Raw genomic sequence first — 18,816 nt, 5'->3', positions numbered from 1 at the left:
TTTACAGTTTTCTCCAAAGGATCACAGTCTCATTCAGTGCATAGGGTGGGTGGGTGGAAAAGGAGGCAATTACCTGTTGCTTGTAAATCTGGCATGTCCTGATACAAGTATTGCCTTTTTTTTTTTTTTTTTTTTTTTTTGTGGGGGGGGGGGAGAGTTGGAGAGGGGGAGAATACAAAGACTTTACTTTTTTGTTATATGTGTTTGGGAAACATATATTCCAGAAGCATTTAGCAATTCGAGAAAAAATCTACTTAGAATTGGGAGGGAGAATCCTCTTTTAAAATCATTATGACTTTGAGACATAACAAAGGAGCAAAATGCTGATTTCATTTAAACCATGTTCAGTTCAAAAAAAAAAAAAAAAACAACAAACAAAACGTGCATGCCTGTCTTGGCAGAAGCATGCATACTTGTTGAATATGTTTCAGAGGAATGTTGTGTTAATCATATGAGATCAGTCAGTGAGTTCATGTGTCAGTCATATTAATCTGCCTCTGAAAGTGCTCGGCTTTGGAATCCCATAGAGCATGCAGTTCCCTATTCAGTCACTTCCATCAGAAGATACCACAAAATGTTTTGCACTTGGCTTACATCTTGTTTTCATTTCATCCAAATTCTGGCCTTGCTGACTGTGCACTTAGGCGATGAAAACGCAATCAATTCAAAAGAGAAGCAATGCCTGTATGAAAATTAAATGCTTGCAACTGCATTAGGAGGAACTCCTCTTATCCCTGTAAGGAAAGAGGAGTAATTGTTTAACTGGGTCTTGCTGAAACTATCGCTTGCTTCTGTATGTTCTGAAGTGTGGACAAGAACATACATACTTCCTTCTGCTTGATTCTATTTTGGTGAACATCTCTCTAAAGTTATTTGAGTTTTCTTTATCCCTAGGCTAGACTTTTGCTTTATAGTCTGTGCAGTAAAATATATGCAGAAGCTGGTAAGAGGAGCAGCTGATCTTCTGGGACAGGAAGAGCAACCAGAGGTCTTCACTCTGGTAGTTTACCCCTCCACCATGATGTTCCAAAGTCACTTCAGGGTCTCAGGGCAGATCTTCAAACATTAATTGAATGTTTTGTCAAAACAAGGATATGAGCTTTTTTCATTTTCTTTTTTGAAGAGACATGATTGTCAGCCTGGAAACTGGACTTTCCATCACAGATATTTCTTGTTTCAGCATGTTCTTGATATATATATATATATATATATTATTATTGTAATTTATTGGAAGTCTTTTTTTTTTTTTTTAACAGAACATTTGGCTTGCAGTTATTTAATCATACTGCTTACTATGAGCAGTGCTTTCTTTCTTCCATTCTGGAATAGAATAAGGAGCTATTTATCACAAGCTGACTTCTGGCCATAAAAATGGAGGCAGCAAAAACTGCCATAGTCAAAAAAAAAAAGCAATCAAGACCAAAATTTCTGTGTACTTTGAACTTTTTTAACTTTTTTTTTTTTTTTTTTTTTTTTTTTAGTGTAGCAGCAGCTTTTTTGTAAACCTGTTTACAAAATCTGGTTTTATTCTGTATTACTTGGCATGCTTTATGAACTGTAGGTAGATACATATCATAACCAATAAGGCTATGATATGTGTGTATGTATATATATATTTTATATATATATATATTATATATTTTATATATATATATATTTATATATATATATAATATATAGATCTGAATTTTTAGAGTTGGTGTTTCCAAGTATCTCATTTAATTTTTATTCTTTTTTGCTCAACTTGGATATTACATTTTTTATTTAGTGCTGATACCAAAGAAAAGCTTTGAATAACCCCTTCTCCCTACCCCTGCCTCCTAGGTATACTAATTTTAATGAGTTTTGCTATCTTTTATTCTTACCAGTTTCTCAACTACATTCAAAGTAATCATGTTCTGTTTAATTTTTCAGTAGGGTATGTGGAGTCATTGCCTGGATTTTATGTTCATATATTATTGAAATAGATCAGCATGATATTTCCTATGCTGTGTGTCAGTAGCATCATACATTCTTAGGCAATATGGCATGCAGATTAGGCCTTTACTGGAGGATCAGAGAAAAAAAATAATCTTATTACACCTGAAACATGCATTTTTAATAGAGAAGCTTGTAATTTTTTGGTTTTGAGAAAACTTAACAGCTCAAATTTATATGTAGCTTTTTTTTTTTTTTTTTTAATTGCAAAAATAATGTAAAAGAACCTTAACAAAATATTGTTTCTCATGAAGCAAGATTTTTGTTGCATGAAGTATAGGAGATGGCTGTCAAATGACTACACTGATAAAGCATTTTGGGTCTCTCTTGGCTTGTGTTAGCTTTTGCTTTTTTTCTAGGTAAAAGCTGTTCTTTGATCATATGTAATTTCAAGGTCTGTGATACCAAACAAAGAAAGCAATATGAATAATTTCCAGAATTTTAGCATAGCTGGCAATTTTGTTTCCTCTCAGCTGGAAGGATGCTCTTTTGATTGGCCTAAAATTAAATTATGTGCTTCATTTTCATTCTACAAATAAATATATATATATTTTTAATTAGGTCTTTTTAAATGTTTTATCTTTGGCTTATAATTCTTGTTTACATATTTTAGGCCATATGAAACATGTGACAGAGTATCCTCAGGTGCCCTTCTTGTTGTTCTAGTATCACTTACCACATACACAAGGACCAACTGTGTATATCATATTATTACATGTACAACCTACAATGCATACTTAGTTTAGTGACGTAAGTAATTAAAAAAATAAAAATAATTAGAGACCATTATCTGCGCAGACAGTGAATATTGTTATGTGAATGTAAGTTAAAGGAGTGAATAGGGATCTTTGTTTTTAACGTTACAATAATCACAAAACTAATAACTTCATAAAGCATAGTTGTCTTAGAACTTAATGATGTATTTATAACTGATTTTCTTTTATTCCTGTCTTGTAAAATATGCATTATGTAATACTTATGATAAATACATCAAGGTGAATAAATAGAGAAAACTCATCTGTATGCTAAAAAAGTAGATGATAGGAATAGAATTTGTAGACATCCACAAATAGGTTATTAATACTGTAAATACTGTTTATGGCCAGGTCCAATCATTTGTGAATTTAATATGTTTTGAATTTCTTCTCTTTCTAGTACTCCAGTTTACAGTTTCTATGTGATTTTCTTGCTCACTGAGCTGTGAGTTTTAGTGCAAAGGCTCTGTTACAAAATATTGAACCACCAAACTCTAAACTTTTTGTTTGTACATTTTAGAATAATATGTTGATGGTGAAAGACTTGGGTTCCCTTACTTGTGCATCCAGGAGTTTAACTGAGCACTTACATTAACTGAGCACTTTATATGGATTGATTCCATCAATCTATGGAATCAGCATCTTTGGCTATATGTATATTACGAAATAAAACAAGCAAGAGCCTGTTCTCTAGCCTAGGGCTATGTGGGGTGGTCCTGTGAACATCCATCATCCTTAAAACAAAACTATTTTCTCCCTTAAAAGATGGGTTTGTGTCCAAATTGCCTATTGGAAATGACCATTGATGGGATACCTGAATGGTGCCCAGGTACCTGAATATGCATGAGTTCTATCTGGGCCCAGAATATACAAAGAAGTTTATTAGCTTTGCAGAAAATATGGACAACCACAGGCCAATACTCTAATCCAACTGCCTTTTTATTTAGAAATAAAGACATTTATTTATAGCCTAGTGTAGATTTCATCTTTATATGGAATGAGAGCTTCGGAAAGTAAATTAAGAGAAACTTATTTCATGGCACAGTCTTGATAGGGCACAAGGGAACATAGTAAAGACCTGTGCCCATTTTGATGCTGCAAGCCAGGTGAACACCCTGGTAAGGGAAGGAGGCTGTAGGCTTCTGTCTTTCATCTGCTGAATGGCGAGCCTGCCATCCAACTGCCATGAAAATTAAATAATTAAATAAATAAATAAAAATAATTAAAAAAAAGGAAGAAATGGTATATTTTATGTGACAGAAAAATCTACATTCACTTTAGTGGGATGAGGAATATACCCACAGAATAAGCAGTCAGAAAGACACAGACTAATGTAGAAGGCAATGTAGCAGGCAACCTGCAGTCCCTAACTGTTTATGTCTGGCTTGTTCAAACTCATATTCTGCTTTTTGAACCTGAAAGTACAAATATTTTGAGAAGCAAGTCAGCATTTCTCCTTTTTTCCTGTCTATTTGGGAATATCCATAATACGATTTTGATAGTTCTCAGCACTCCATCATTTCAGAGTACATATTCTCTGAAAAAGACTGAATTAGGAAAATGAGGGCTGTGAAAAGGTACATTGTGAAATGTTTGGTTGGCATACGCATGTATCTCCAGAGTTTACATGTTGGGATAAGTAAATCTTACATGTACAGCTTACATCAGCTAAATCTAGAAAATTAACTCCTTGAAATACTCACTCATTTGTACATTTGTACATTTATTGCTTTCTGGATTAATGAAATGAGAGTTTCAATTTTATGGGGAAAGCAGGAAATAGAAAGCATCATAAAAGTGTAATTGGGCACTGCTGCTTTCTTGTTCCTCTATGTGCATGCAGCTGGTCTAATACTGACTCTTACAACTATGGTAAAGGCATAGAAGCCTATGAAGCATGTAAATTTTGTATTTTGGTATCTGTTTTCCAACATACGAAAGTATGAACTGAGAACTTAGCATTTTTGAAAATGAAAAGAAAGAAGCCTCCAGATTTTTGTTAGGGTTAAAAAGATGAACAATTTTTATCTTTCTGCTCCTAAATAATCTTTGTCTTGAGCTTATTTGGATCATTTTCAAAAGAATCCAAAAGCAAGATGGTTTTCTTTTTTTTTTCCTTTTTCTTCTTAAGGGCTTCCCCCATGAGGTACTGTTTTTCTGTCTGTTTAATCTTTTACTGAAAATCTGTGGATATAAGAAATAAAGTTAAAATTGATTAAAAGTGTTGGGGGGGGGAGCCTTCACTTGATCTATTCAGGCTGTACCTTTCATAGAGCTACTGTTACAAGGTACATTTTCCTTACATTTTTTACAGTTTGCTACTTTGTCTAGTTCCACATCTGTTGCAGATAGGATGCAGATTAGATGTCTGCCTTCCATGTTTTAGTGTATGAATGGAAAAACAGTGAAAAAGCTTTTGTTAATATTCATGCTGTTACATGCATATGAGGTTTAGTAGTCATCATTTATTGCCTGTTTGTAGAGCCGATAAAGACAGGAGACAGCTTTCTGTGAGGAGTTTGCCTGTTACCTAATACACTTGCTTTAGGCAGTATTTTCTACTGAGTGTATTTGTCTTTAGAGGAATAGTAAGGAAATATTTAAAGATGAGAGCGGAGGTTCCCACCTTTTTCCAGGCACTGTATCAGTCCCAAAATAGAAGTTTGCCAGAGGCCCCGGTATTATTTTGAATATCTTCAGCATAGAGCTAATACAAGAAACACAAATGCAGTGGTAGCCATAGCACTTGAGGTCGAGAAAAGAGTAAAAGTGTGCTCTCCACAAATAAAAGGTGCTCCATAAATTATGGGGCAACAGAAGCTGTGAGCTTACAGCTCCTGCTACAGATATGTTTCATCTGTGATGAACCATGGCTTCACATATACTGTGCGTGATTCCTTAGAGTTACTTTAGCTACATTTTGCAGTTTCTTTAGATTGTATGATTAAGCTGGTGCCTCATTATTCAGTTCTGGAGTCAGATGAAGGAAAGAGTGAACTGAGCTGTACCAAGTGTAGTATTGACAGATGATTTGGGCTGTAAGCAACTGCTTAATTCACCAAATTTATTTAGGATTAGTAAGGCCTTAAAGCTAGGATTCTAAGAAAAGAGCAGCATGCCATGAGTCAGGCATGTAAAAAATACTGATAAAAAGAAGTGTCTCTTGTTTTTTCTCATGCTGTTATGAGTAGTCATTGTGTAGTGCTAAATGAAGTGTGAAGTTGATATTCTACAAATTGTACTTGTATTTCTCTATAGACTAAAGGAGCCTTCAAGGTTTTGTAACTTAATTTATACCATACCAGCATATGGATTTCAGTAAAGCTGAAATATGTGAAAGGAAAAAACAACAAGATTTTGTTTTGAATCATAAAGGCTAGTAGTTCTGTGGTTGTGATCATTTACTTCTTGATAAAACAGAAGAGTAAGCAATTTTATCCCTGTTTGGTGAATATTTTGATACTGATATTCAATACTGCTATTGTTAGGAGAATAATTTTGATTGTTAGGAGAATAATTTTGATTGGGCCGAAGATCTATGATTTAAAGAAGATGCAAAATTACATCTGTTTCATTCTTCTTGTTTATGGCTACAAACTCCCTGGTGTTTGCTTATGGTCACCTAAAAAAGGTGGCATGTGAAAGGAGTGTTTGTATGTATGTTTCAGGAATCTTGGAACATGAAGACAAAGTGAGATTGTTAGTCTTATTTCATTAAGATGAAATTCTTCTGCAATATCTAACTGTGCAGCCTAGACAAATGTAGGAAGAAAACCCAGATCGTCATGATTTCTGGACTAGACCTTGAGCCTATGAAAACAATGGAAACACAGTAGTTTGGGATCAGATCCCTGCTATTAAACACCAGCATCCGTGGTCATTGGGGTCTTCTCCTTGCCAGAAATATCCTCCATGTTCCCTCCAAAACCTTCCAGACATCTTGCTGCTGCTGAACAAAGTTGTTTCATTTTCTTTATGCATACTCAAAATAGACACCGCAGAGTATTTTAAACTCAGAGCAAACAAATACAATCATTCTACTATAATTCACATGAGGATTTTCTGCTTCTAGGTAATCTGTTGTTATGGAAAAATATTTTTTTACTGCTGCCATAAAAAAGGAATTAACCTACATTTTAAATGTAGATCATAATTTATAAGCACTGTGCTTGATGCATCAATGCTATTTTGTCTTTAATCACATTTCCCTGTGTCACTGGCTCTTTTATTCCTTCTTTTTCCAGTTCTGTTGTTTGATTTTTTGTTTGTTTGTTTGTTTCCTTATTTTTCACTTTGCCTTGCAGAGCTTATATTGTTCCTCCTAAGTCTGAGAAATACTAGGCTCATTTAAATCACCAGTTTTCGCTACAGTAGCAGTTTCTGAATCTCTTCGGGTCTCCTTGACAACACAATTCCCACTTCTTATTAACTTCCTTCTATTCTGCAGGAAAAAAAAATCTAATAGAATTTTCAATCCTTTATGATGAAGAGTAACGTGAAAGCTTTGTTAAATATTAGGCAATAAATAGTTTACAAGTACACTAACTATTATAGTCTTGATTTCGTCTGCCGTAAACATTTAATGAAGTGAGCTTGAGAATTGCACTTGAGCTGGGAATCTTTATGGGTTCAGGAATAGCAAATGACACTCTAATAGGGGGCTATGTTCTTAAGAGCCCATCAAACTCACACAGCTACACACCTTAACATTGCTAATTGTTTTTGATGTGCTTCTCTTGCTTAAGATTGTGCAATTGTATGGGAGGAGTGACAACCCTCCAGTTTCCTAATGCATTTTACATAAATTCTAGTGATCTAAGCCTATATTTCAGATTAAAACATTACAGTACAGAATGACTGGTTGGGAAGTTTACTTTATTTCTCTGTGTAACTTGTGTTTTCTAGATCAAGCTAATGCCTCCAGCTCCAAATGATGACCTGGCTTCTCTGAGTGAGCTGACAGACAGCAGTCTACTTTATGAGATTCAGAAGCGTTTCAATAATAATCAGATATATGTGAGTTACTATTCATCTATCAACAGTAAGGCTTCAAAAAAGAGCAAATAAGAGTAAAAGAATAGGATTACTTTTGTAACTACTAGACAGTAACCTGACCAGTACTCATGACTAATATTTAGATGGGTGAGGACATATATGTGTGTAAGCCCTGCAAGTTCTCAGTTTATATAGGAGAATAAAATCATGAATAAAACATGAAATAACACTTTAAGTAGGCTTGGATAAAACCTATGTATGTTTATTTCACAGAGTAAGTGTGTTGATAAAAATTGATGGTTGTGTGTAATCTTCCCCTCTTAAACTACTGAAAGATCCCAGAGTCCCAGAATGGCCAAGGTTGGAAGGGACTTCTGAAGATCATCTAGTCCAACCCCCCCTGCCAAGCACAAGATCCTTCCACCTTTAACATTATGTTCACTTAAATATAATAGAACATATGATTACTGGAAATTCAAAAGCAATTTAGATTTAAAAAGCTTACAAATGATTGTGGGAGATTTCATTATTCGTGATCTTTTCTTGTATTACAGAAATCATTCTATATGTTCTCTATCATCTAGATATCAAGCAAAAAATATAAGAAGATTTCTGTAAAACAGGTTTTCTTGATTTTGCCATATTACACATTGGAAGCATCTTGTTAGGTGTATTTCTGTGGATAAAAATCTGCACTTGAAAATTATGCTATCCCTGTTCATATGTTACTCATAACTTACTTCTCATGTATTGAACGGTTGAGTGCCATGTCAATGTGAAACATGGCAATTGTTTTTAAACATACAAGCTGATTACACTTTTTAGACCATAACAGGGAACTGGAATGTCACATGTAACAAGTTGCAGCCAATACCTTTGAAATTAAGGGCACTGCAATCCTAAGTGTTACAGTATTCCATGATAATAAAAAATCTGGTTTATAGAAGCATGGATCAAATCCCATTTTAGTATGAATATTTATTTTTCTTTATCTCACTTTCAAGGATGTGAAATACAGGTAACTTTAGTTGAATTAAGGAAGATCCACAGATACTTATAAAAGGGAAGAGAAGTACTTCTTTTACTTTAAAATACTGAAGATTTTACCTAAGAGGATCTCATAACCTACTGTGGCATTCTCCTTAGCTTAATGGAAATTTATAGACAGTGGTGACTAATATTCTGCTCAAAGGCAGACATTGTACTTAGGTAGGTTGTCAGCATCAATGCTGACTTGGATCCTTGAGTGATTTGGTTCTCAGCCTTAGAAGGAAAAGTCCTTGGACCCAATTCTAAATCAAAATCCTCCTTAGTATGGAAGACTACTTATTTTGTGTTTCCTGATGTGTAATAATGGTAATAATGTTCCATTCCACAATAAAAACCCACAGTGAAGCCAAGTCTAGGGACAGTGAGGAAAAAAGCCATTCCACTTCAGAAGGAAAAAAAGTACATTTGCTACAGAAGGGAATATTTTTCTCCTCCCCAGATCAAAATATCTCATTTTGAAAAAGGCAGCATGATTGAGACTGTTCGCATGATTTGCTGTCAGACAGAGGTCTGGAATTTTCACATTCCTAGAGTGTGATACAGTAGCAGCTACTTATGTGGAGTGAGAATTATAGCACCAAGGGTGACCTACAACCTTATACTTAAATATTTCTTTCAAAACGAGTGTTTAAAAATGAAATAGTAAAATCTTGGCAGCTTTACAATCAGTGGAAGGTTTGCTATTTTTTATGTGCATACATACACACACAGAAATAGTTATATATGTATTAGTTGCTTGGTCTTATCCCACAAGAAACATATTTTAATGTATCAGTTCTATGTAATGAATATACCATTTCTAAATTCTGTCATGTAACCCATAACAATTGCTTGAGGAACTTGTTTATGTGTTAGGTATGTTACATTTCTGTAGTTTAACAAATGGTGAGTTACAAAGTAACTTTCAAATAATATAACAATAATATATGCAGTGCAATTCTTCTGTGCATAATTTTCCATTATAAAGAACTATTTTATTACAAAAAGAATAATTAATGCTATCTGAATTGTAAATTTAGGTCTCAATTTAAAGTTACGAAGTTAAAAGCTCAGAGTTCTTGAATTATATTTAATATATTTAATGTGTTGATAGCCAGATTTAAGATGCTTTGCCAAAAGTTTTTTTCGGAAGAAAACCACTAGCATCCTTAAAGACTTAATTTATTTCTTACTAAAGCAAATATATGAATTATATGTCTGTCTGTCTGTCTGTCTTTCTTTCTTCTACCAGACCTACATTGGTGATATATTGTTGCTTGTTAACCCATTTAAGGAACTTCCTATTTATTCCACCATGGTAAGTATTCTGTCTTTAAAATGTTACAGTATGGTTCTTTTTCAGAGGATTCATAGTTAATTTGGCAGACCACTGTAATTAATTAAAATAAATGTCCTTTCTTATGTTGGGAACATCTTAATTAAAAAAAAAAAAAAAGAAAAAGAAAAAAGAAAAAACTCAATTTCTTCCATGATGCCACTGTTTTTGCTTTCTGTGTCCTATTAGTCACATAAAATAGTCACCTTGCCAAGTGTTGTATGAGGAGTAGCACTTTCAATTGTTTAAAAGTAGTTCCAGCTGTATAACATGACTTTGGTGGCTTCTGCCATTGCTAGACTTGGAAGAAGAGACAAACATGCTTTATGCAGTGATTGTTTGGTTCACACCTTGCTGAAAATGCAATTATGAAGATAACAACCTTGAGAGGTGCTGAAAGGCTCAAACTTGCTGTCTGTGCTCCACACCGGGCCATTCAGTTCAGACACCACAGGCAAGGAGTGCAAAGTGCTTGACATGAGCTTAGCACTGCACTGGGGCAGTTGTTGCACAGAGCTGGCCTGTGTTGGGTGTAGGCAGCATATGAGCAAACGGGAGTCCATGAGTGTCCAATCATATCCACAAGGCACCTTAAAAAGTGCTTCAGGTGTTTCTTTATTAGTACCCTTATCTTTATAATCTTTCCCTTATGAGGTAAACTAGTTAGGGCTGATAAGGGGCTAGGTACATTTCAGTACCTAGACACTGGTACTAAATTGAGTAGTCTTTGTAGATTGGTGCAAATAATGTAAATTCAGATGATTCTATATTTGCATCATCCTCAGTCATTTTAGAAATAGAGTATATGTGGAAAAAAATGAAAGATCCATGATGAAGGAATGAAAAGATGACCATGTATATTGTTCAATAACAACATTTCAAAATTTCTTAGATTTGTAATCATTTTTCATAACTTGGGATTTTTTCATGCTACGCTATCCTCCCACTCTTAGTTCCAGCAGACTTTTACTAAAACAAATAATTTTGTAAGCATTTTTTCTCTCTGAGATGACATAGAGAGCCATGAATTAATGAGCACTGATATATGCTGCTTCGTTTGATACAATTGTTAGATGATAATATTAATGCATTCTGCATTTTTACACTGAAATACACTGACTACTGTAGTAGCACAAAACCACTGAACATACAGACAGCACTTTGGAGATGACAGTAACTGTAGAAACAGTTTGTACTGTGGTATCCTGTTTTGTTATATTTGTACAGAATTTAATTCTGTCAGATTAGGGCAAATACATATATTCTTTAAATCCATTAGTAAAATGTCTGAACTTGCAAAGTACTTGCAACATTATGCAGTGACAATAAATGTGTGCAGGTTTTTCATTGCATTTTGTTTTACTCAGTGGAAAACCCAGCACTGCTGAGTGCCATAGTTTTTCTTTCTTGTGTATCTTAATTAGAACTTTTATACTTACAGCTCTGTTTTCTTTAATTAATCTCTTCACAGATACTTCAAGGGTGCCATATATATGTATATATTCCGGTCATAATGCTCAGAAAGCTCTATGAAAGACACAGAATTAGGAATACAGTGGGGGGCAGGGGAGGGATGAAACAATTGATTTAAACTGTATTCATACAAATTTTCACCATTTTTTCAGGTTACTCAGCTTTATTTAAGCAACTCTGGAAAACTGTGTTCCTCACTTCCCCCACATATATTTTCCTGTGCTGAAAGAGCTTACCACATGCTATTCCAGGAACAGCGTCCCCAGTGCTTTATCCTCAGGTGAAAATTTATCTTTCTATTAACTAATTTACAACTCCTGCCTTTCAGCCATTTCCTCCAGGACTCAGCACTTAAGATTTCCATTGTATTTTTTTGTCCAACTGATTTCTTTCTGTGTACTGATCTCTGTGTCATACATTAGAGCTAAATAGAACTGAAAAAGGCTTAATTACATTTCAAGTTTCTAAATTTTCTTGGCAAAATGCCACTTCATCTAACTGGATATAATTGCAAAGAGTTAATGATAAGAATTCAACACACTGTGTGTGTTTGCTAATATTGCATGGAAAAGAATTAGAAATAGAACCTAATGGAAAAAAAATGGGAAGTCCTTTTCTAAATTATAAACCTCTGAATTCAAGCTCCATCTCAGCCTCATGTTGTGTGTGATCATGAGCTTGTTATTTAATCTTCCATCTTCAAAAAGCACTTTAACCATTTTTGTAATTCACAGTGTTGTTGCAATAATAAATACATCCAAGATTGTGGATAAATGTATTAAAAATTTCCAGTGAAACAGAGGTTCATCCAAATATTCCAGCTTTATTATTGTGAAAGTTTGAATTCCCCTTGGAAATTTTGCTTCCCAGATCCGTTAATCTTCTGCCCTCCCTTTTCTTCCTTCACCCTACCTGAAAGCAAAGGGTCTGATTAATTTGTTGTAATTGCTCAATGTAATTTCTTGTTCCATCATATCAGTTTGATTGTTGATGTTGGCTGAAATATTGACAAAGGTTTGTGGAGCTTCATAGAGATGGGAAGAAAAAAAAAAAAAAAAAAAGGTTGATTTTGACCAGGAATAAAGGCTGATAAATTTCAGAAAACTTATAACTGCTCTTGACCTACCTCTAATTCTAGAGGTAGTTAACAAGAGCTGCTGAACATATCGTTGCAGAGTTAAAACAGTATAAATGAACGCATAAGTACAATCATAAAATAATATGTAGATGTTTTTACTGCATTCTGTTTATGTGCATACAGCCTTCTGCGAGTATTTAAAGTTCTGTATATTAAGTCTTCTTTCTTTTAAAAGCATAGCTTATAAAAAGTGTAGTGTATATACAGTTCATTTATATGAACTGCATAGTATATACATTTATAAATTATAAAATATAAATTAATTATGTGCAGAATTGATTTGATTTTTTGAGACAAATGGCAACCTTGGTTACATCTATGCTAATAAACAACAAGGAGCAGGGCTTACTGACTATTAGGGCATGTGCTATAGTGACCATGTTTTTTTTTCATGATTTTTTCACTTGAACAACAGTTTGTTGCTTTTTTTTTTAGAGATGTATTTCATTTCGTATCAGAACCAAATAAGTGTAGCTCTGCATTTCTGTAATACTCCAAGCTTTTGTGTTTTACTTTTTCTCCAATGTTTCTTATCAAATATACTTTTCATTCCCAAGTAAAAAAAAAAAAAAAAAAAAAAAAAAAAAAAAAGCCGTAAATTTGGCATATGGCCTGGAATTTTAAAATACCCCCACTTATAAAGCTGAGTTGTGAATACTTTTCTATGCATTTTCTGCATTTTCTGTGTACTCTGGGAAGAGTACACACAGGGTACACTTCTGTCTTTTATTGCTGTCATTAGGAAGAGAAACATGATGTGATTATACAATAAAATCTCATAATTTGTATTTATTTTACTTGAAGTACTATAATAGTACTTCATAGTATAAGCAAATCGTTAGTAGAATGTGTAAACATAATTATTCTTTAGTTTTATTGTAATACACTTTACTATTGTACTATTTTACATTTTATTGTGAGAAGAGGTTATTTTAATGTGCATGTTATGATGTGATAAAGAGCAGTGAGAATCAGTCCCATACCAGTATGAATATTTTACTTCTCATGTGCAATTCTCAAAATATGTCTAGTTTAACTATAAGCTGCCACAGAAGAACCAAATGATAGCAGTGCGTAACTCATCTGAACTCTTCCAGAAAATTTGGAATTTGTTACTTTAAAAAAAAAAAATCAACACAGTAATTTCTTTGTAGAAGGCTATTACTGTATTTTCAGTATATCAAGTTACCCAATATCTTTTCAAAGAGACTGGAAAGAATTTCAGAAAATAATTACCTTTTGTGTTCTAGTCCTCTCATCTTCATCAAGCTTAATATCTTGTTTATTTTGTGGAGATAAAATTTATTTTCTATTAGCAATGTTTTTCAGTTCAGTGCTGGTTTTGTTTTTGTTTTCTGCCAAAGTTTAATTACAGAAAGATACTTCCCATGAGTTTAGTGGCCATTACTAATGATTTATGAATTACTCTTTTATTGTTGCTAATGAATTCTGCATGCAGTGTAACCCTTAATCATACTGGTCTAGTCAGTTTTGCCTCCCACATTTTTGCCAAATATTATAATGAAAAGAGGTAAAGGTACCTGAATTTGTCTAAGCTGGAACTTAGCTGCCTAAGTATGAAGTTATGGTCTTGAAACCCTTGTTAAACTTCTGGGCTCTATTTTCTTACCTTTAAGTGCTACTTAAAATTTTCCGCCCATGTGTGTTTCATAGGTTCATAGGCATAGTCTTAACAGCATTATTTATTTCAAGTTTAAGCCTAACTGGGAACCAGGAATTTGACATTTCTTACTGAAGTCCTTTCCAACGAACTTTCTTAAAGCACTGTTAATTCACGTCAGTGAATGAACTAGTCATTTGTACACAAGCAGTTATACTCACTGTATACAATGCTGCTCATAGTTACTGTCAATTTCTCGCTTACTCATACAACTTCCACCAGGCTTTTCTTGTTTTTGTTTTTAAAGTTTTTATTTCTGCAGCTGCTTGTTTGTAGTGATATGTTTAGACTAGAAGCTCTTCAGGGTCAGACCATTTCTGTATTGTATCCTTAGCCAGATTTGGTTGCAGTCTCTTGACTCCAAACAAATGCTTGAGTCAATTATAGTAATTAAACTTATGGAAGCAGAAGGTCCACTTTTGTTGGACCTCTGACATGTCAGATCTCTGCTCCGTCTGCTCCCAAAGGTTGACTGGCTTTCCCCAAGCAACAAAGGAGACAATGTAAAAAATAAAATAATTTTTAGTCTTGTAAGATGAATCACCTGTTACGTAAAATATTATGCATGAATGTCCATCACAAAAAATTCCAACATTCCAGATTACTGGTATACTCATATACCAGGGACAGATTCCTGGTGCCAGTGGCCCAGCCAGACTTGCATGAAGTAGCAGAAGAGCTGGATGATAATCCAAGTTCCCCTGATTGTTGAATGTCTTGTGTTCCTTGCCTTTGTATTTTGTTACGTTGAATTGGACTTTTTTTTTATAACAATTTCAGATTTTTTATTTCAAAAGAGTTTATTTTTTATTTTTACTGTTCATTTAATTTTAAGATATAAAGACTAGAGTTGTAATAAAGGTATTATTAAAAGAAAAAAAAGTTATTTAAAAAATAATAGAAAGCAGGCCTTCCATCAGGTAGTATGTAGGAATACTAGGAAGCCAAAAGAGAAATCATGTGACAGCTTTGTGAGCATAGGATTTCAAATTCTCTGTTTCCTTTCCCTTGGAATACAGTCTCTGTACTGGTTTTCTGATTTAACCTTGTTTATCTGTGGAATAAGCTGCCTTTGCTTTACCTGCTTCATAATGACTTTTATGGAAGTTTTACTGCAGAAAAGTGCCTTCCTGCTCCAATGCTAATTTATCCTCCACCTTAATCAGACAGTCCAACCAAAAGTCAAAAAACAAACCATCCTTCATATGGTTCAAATTACATCCTTCAAATTACATTTTGAACAACTTAGTGGTGCAACTATTTAGAACAGAGAAGAGGATTTTTTCTCGAAGCAGAATTAAATTGTTAAAGCACAGATATTGTGAACAGGGGTATTAATAACTTTTTATACTCCACCTCAAAGGTAACGGAGTAAAGGAGAACTATTAGAACTATTTGAAGTTGCTGAATGACTTTTTGTTGTTAAAGTATTTCTTGCCTCAAATGTTGCAATGATATCAACAATTATTATTTTATCTAACATGGCATTTATTTCTTAGTGCTTCAATCTGTATTTCACTAGGATTATAGACAGATCCCTGAAATGCGCAGAACAACCGCATGACACTGTCTGTCTTTCAGCAGGCAAGTTCTAGTGAATTCTCACCTCTGAACTGTATTCTAGCAACCGTTTTAAGCAATAAGCTCCTGTGACACTGCTAGACAAATTTTCAATTCTCTAAAATTAACAGTTGACCCAGAGTTATCAAATCTGTGAGCTGTGTCACTGCAAAGGAAACATCAATCTTGGAAGGAAATATTGAAGAAGGGACAGAAGTTCCCCTCTCTGTGCAAGTCCTGTGTTATCTGGGCTGAAATTTGCTTGCAGTAGAAAATGAATCATTTTTTTTTTTCTTCTTTCTTTTATACAAGTGAAACAAATTAATTAAGAGTGAAACTTACGGGGAACCCTCTGATTCCTTCATTTATAAAGGTGTTTTTTTTTCTTTTTAGTTACAAATTGCATGCCTTCTTTGTAATACTTGAAAACAATCAAAGGCACATCAAATATCATATTTCTTTCTCCCCTTATAGACACTTGATATATGTCTGGAAGCTCATTGTATAATACAGGCATAAGATCTGTAATTTGCAAGAGTATGAAGTGTCTCTAGGGGAGGAGTATTGCAGGACTAATGCCCTTGTTTCACTTTTTTTCTTTTCCTGTTAGTGATAACAGCAAAAAGATTATAGGATTTGGACACAGACATTAAGGCAGAAAACTAATGCTACTTAGGAAAAGAGGCAGCATGTTGCAATTAGCATTTGGAGAGTGAAGTCATTGCTTCAGAGGGCAGAGAAGCATGCAGATTTTTGAGGGTGATACCAAACATTACTGAGTTTTGAAACAAATTGTTTCAGAAAGTCAGAAGCTGAAGATCTGAGCAAGGTATAGTGTGCTTATGAAGTCAATTCTGTGGAAATACTGGTTTCACATTAGCTAGGACAGTGACCTTGATTTCATCTGATTTGTTTACCTTCAGTTTGTTGGCCTGGTTTAAATATGTCTTTGTGGCCTATTAAATGAGTTCTTTTCATAACATACATGCAGGTTGCAAACCTTTGCAGTCTTGGACCACAAACCTCCTACTGATGCCAGCAGGAGTTTGAAGTCCAGGGTCAGACTCCAGCTTGTTCCAGAAGCATGCAGGACACAGTTAAAAGCAGTCTGACATTATATACAGTAATGAGAAATCCATCCTGACACCTAGGAATACATCTCACCAGGCAAACAAATATGATATCCCCCAGAGCTGCATGTATGTCTTATAAGAACTGAATGAGAATAAGTAGCAGAGATCTTAGCTCTGCCTGAGGATGAAGACTTTTTTTTTTTTCTTCCCTCTTTTTTTTTTTTTTTTCCTTTATTTAATTTTCTCCTTCGAAGTGAGATGTGAACAGGTATGGCAGTGGCCAGACATACTATTTTTGCTGCCCTCTCATTTTCATAAACTAGGTAACAGACTGACCAACCAGCACAGCCATTGTACTGGTGAAAATCTAATCTGGCTGTTGTAGAAAAAGCCTTTTAAATTTGATCAAGCAGATAAATGAAGGAGAAACATCAAATTACATTTCATTTGGTTCAGTTTCCTATAAAGAAAACAGTTGTAATTCATACAAGAATTTCCTACATGAATTTCTTCATCAGGCTTCACTAACTTTATCCTTTCCATCTTCATGCTTAAAATGCGCCACTGAGTTTGCTTCCCTCCCCCATTCCTCCACTTTTATGTTGTTTCTTCCCATCTGCCTTAATCAAATTGCCTATTAACTCATTTTCTTTGTTCATATTCCCCCTCAGAAATTCTCATTGGTAGAAATATATATTCCACATCATTAACAAGAAATTTAATGAATCAGAATCACTGAAGTCAGAGTATGCACTGCAGAGACTGGGCAGCTTGTGAAATCTCCTCAGCTTCTTGACTATGTGGCAGCAAAAAGAAATTGTGCCCTACTAACACAAGTGCTCTGTGCCAGCTGACTCTTCAAACATCCTTTTCTTTCCTCTATTTCCTCTCTCTTCTTCCTATTGCTTTCTACCTTTTTCTTTTTTTCTGATTCCTTTCATTGCCACAGTAGTATTTCCCCATCTGGATAAAGAACCAGGCAGTACAAGCAGACTGCTTTGCTGGACAAAAGATATCTTAAATCCATTCCAACGGAGCTAGCAGAGAGTATAAGTAATATCTCAAATGTAAAAATAACAGTGATTCTCACATCTCTTCCTTGCCTGTTATCTTACAGTGGAGAGAGTGGGTCTGGAAAGACCGAAGCCTGCAAACAGATAGTGAAGCACCTCACTTGTAGAGCCAGCTCCAGCAGAAGTACCTTTGATACAAAGATAAAGCATGTAAGTAGCATTCTGAACACTTGAGTTGAACAAGACAAAAATCTGGCTTCTTCGACAGGCAAAATAATTCAAAGGTGAAGGGAAAAGGCATCTGCTATGCTGAAGTTCATAAAGGGTTTATCACCTCCATTCAAGGTAAAGGGGGTTTCTTTCCTGTATTGATCTGAATGGGAGCAGGATTAAGCTCACATTGATGTGATGAGAGGAAACCAAAAAGTGGAGTCCAGTTTTGATGAATAGGAACCATATGTGTGCTAAGGTACTGTGTCCTAAATATGTACTAACTGCATTCAGTAAATAAATAATTTTTTCTGTTTGCGATGATGCTTCTTTGGCCAATCTAAGAAGCAAGCACTCAGTCATCTGGAGTAATATTATGTGAAACAGAAATTGAAAAGTTGCAGGAGAACTGCAAGGGCTGGTTTAAGTTTTGTGACTCAGTGGTCGTACACTAAATATGGAATAGGCAAGTGTTCTGAAATATTTGCATGTTTAATTCCCATAGCAGAACCAAATTCTGTTCAGTGCATATCGTGAAGTCATGAGAACCTGCTTCACATATCAGATACACTTGGC

General features: G+C 34.5%; 1 protein-coding gene across 1 annotated transcript in view; it reads left to right on the top strand.

Annotated features, from left to right (window-relative positions):
• The window catches only part of MYO16 (myosin XVI), a 283,087-nt gene that overhangs the window by 99,200 nt on the left and 165,071 nt on the right, over nt 1-18,816 (top strand). The window contains exons 10-13 of the mRNA XM_084292547.1: nt 7,638-7,748; nt 10,009-10,074; nt 11,718-11,845; nt 18,135-18,240. Of these exons, the coding sequence (XP_084148673.1) occupies nt 7,638-7,748; nt 10,009-10,074; nt 11,718-11,845; nt 18,135-18,240 (411 nt within the window). The remainder of the gene's footprint in view (nt 1-7,637; nt 7,749-10,008; nt 10,075-11,717; nt 11,846-18,134; nt 18,241-18,816) is intronic.

The sequence above is a fragment of the Netta rufina genome (genome assembly GCF_964035555.1).
Source record: "Netta rufina genome assembly, chromosome: 1".
Classification (NCBI taxonomy): domain Eukaryota; kingdom Metazoa; phylum Chordata; class Aves; order Anseriformes; family Anatidae; genus Netta; species Netta rufina.
Note: the sequence above shows the minus strand (reverse complement) of the source record. Positions and strands in the feature narration are given on the sequence as shown.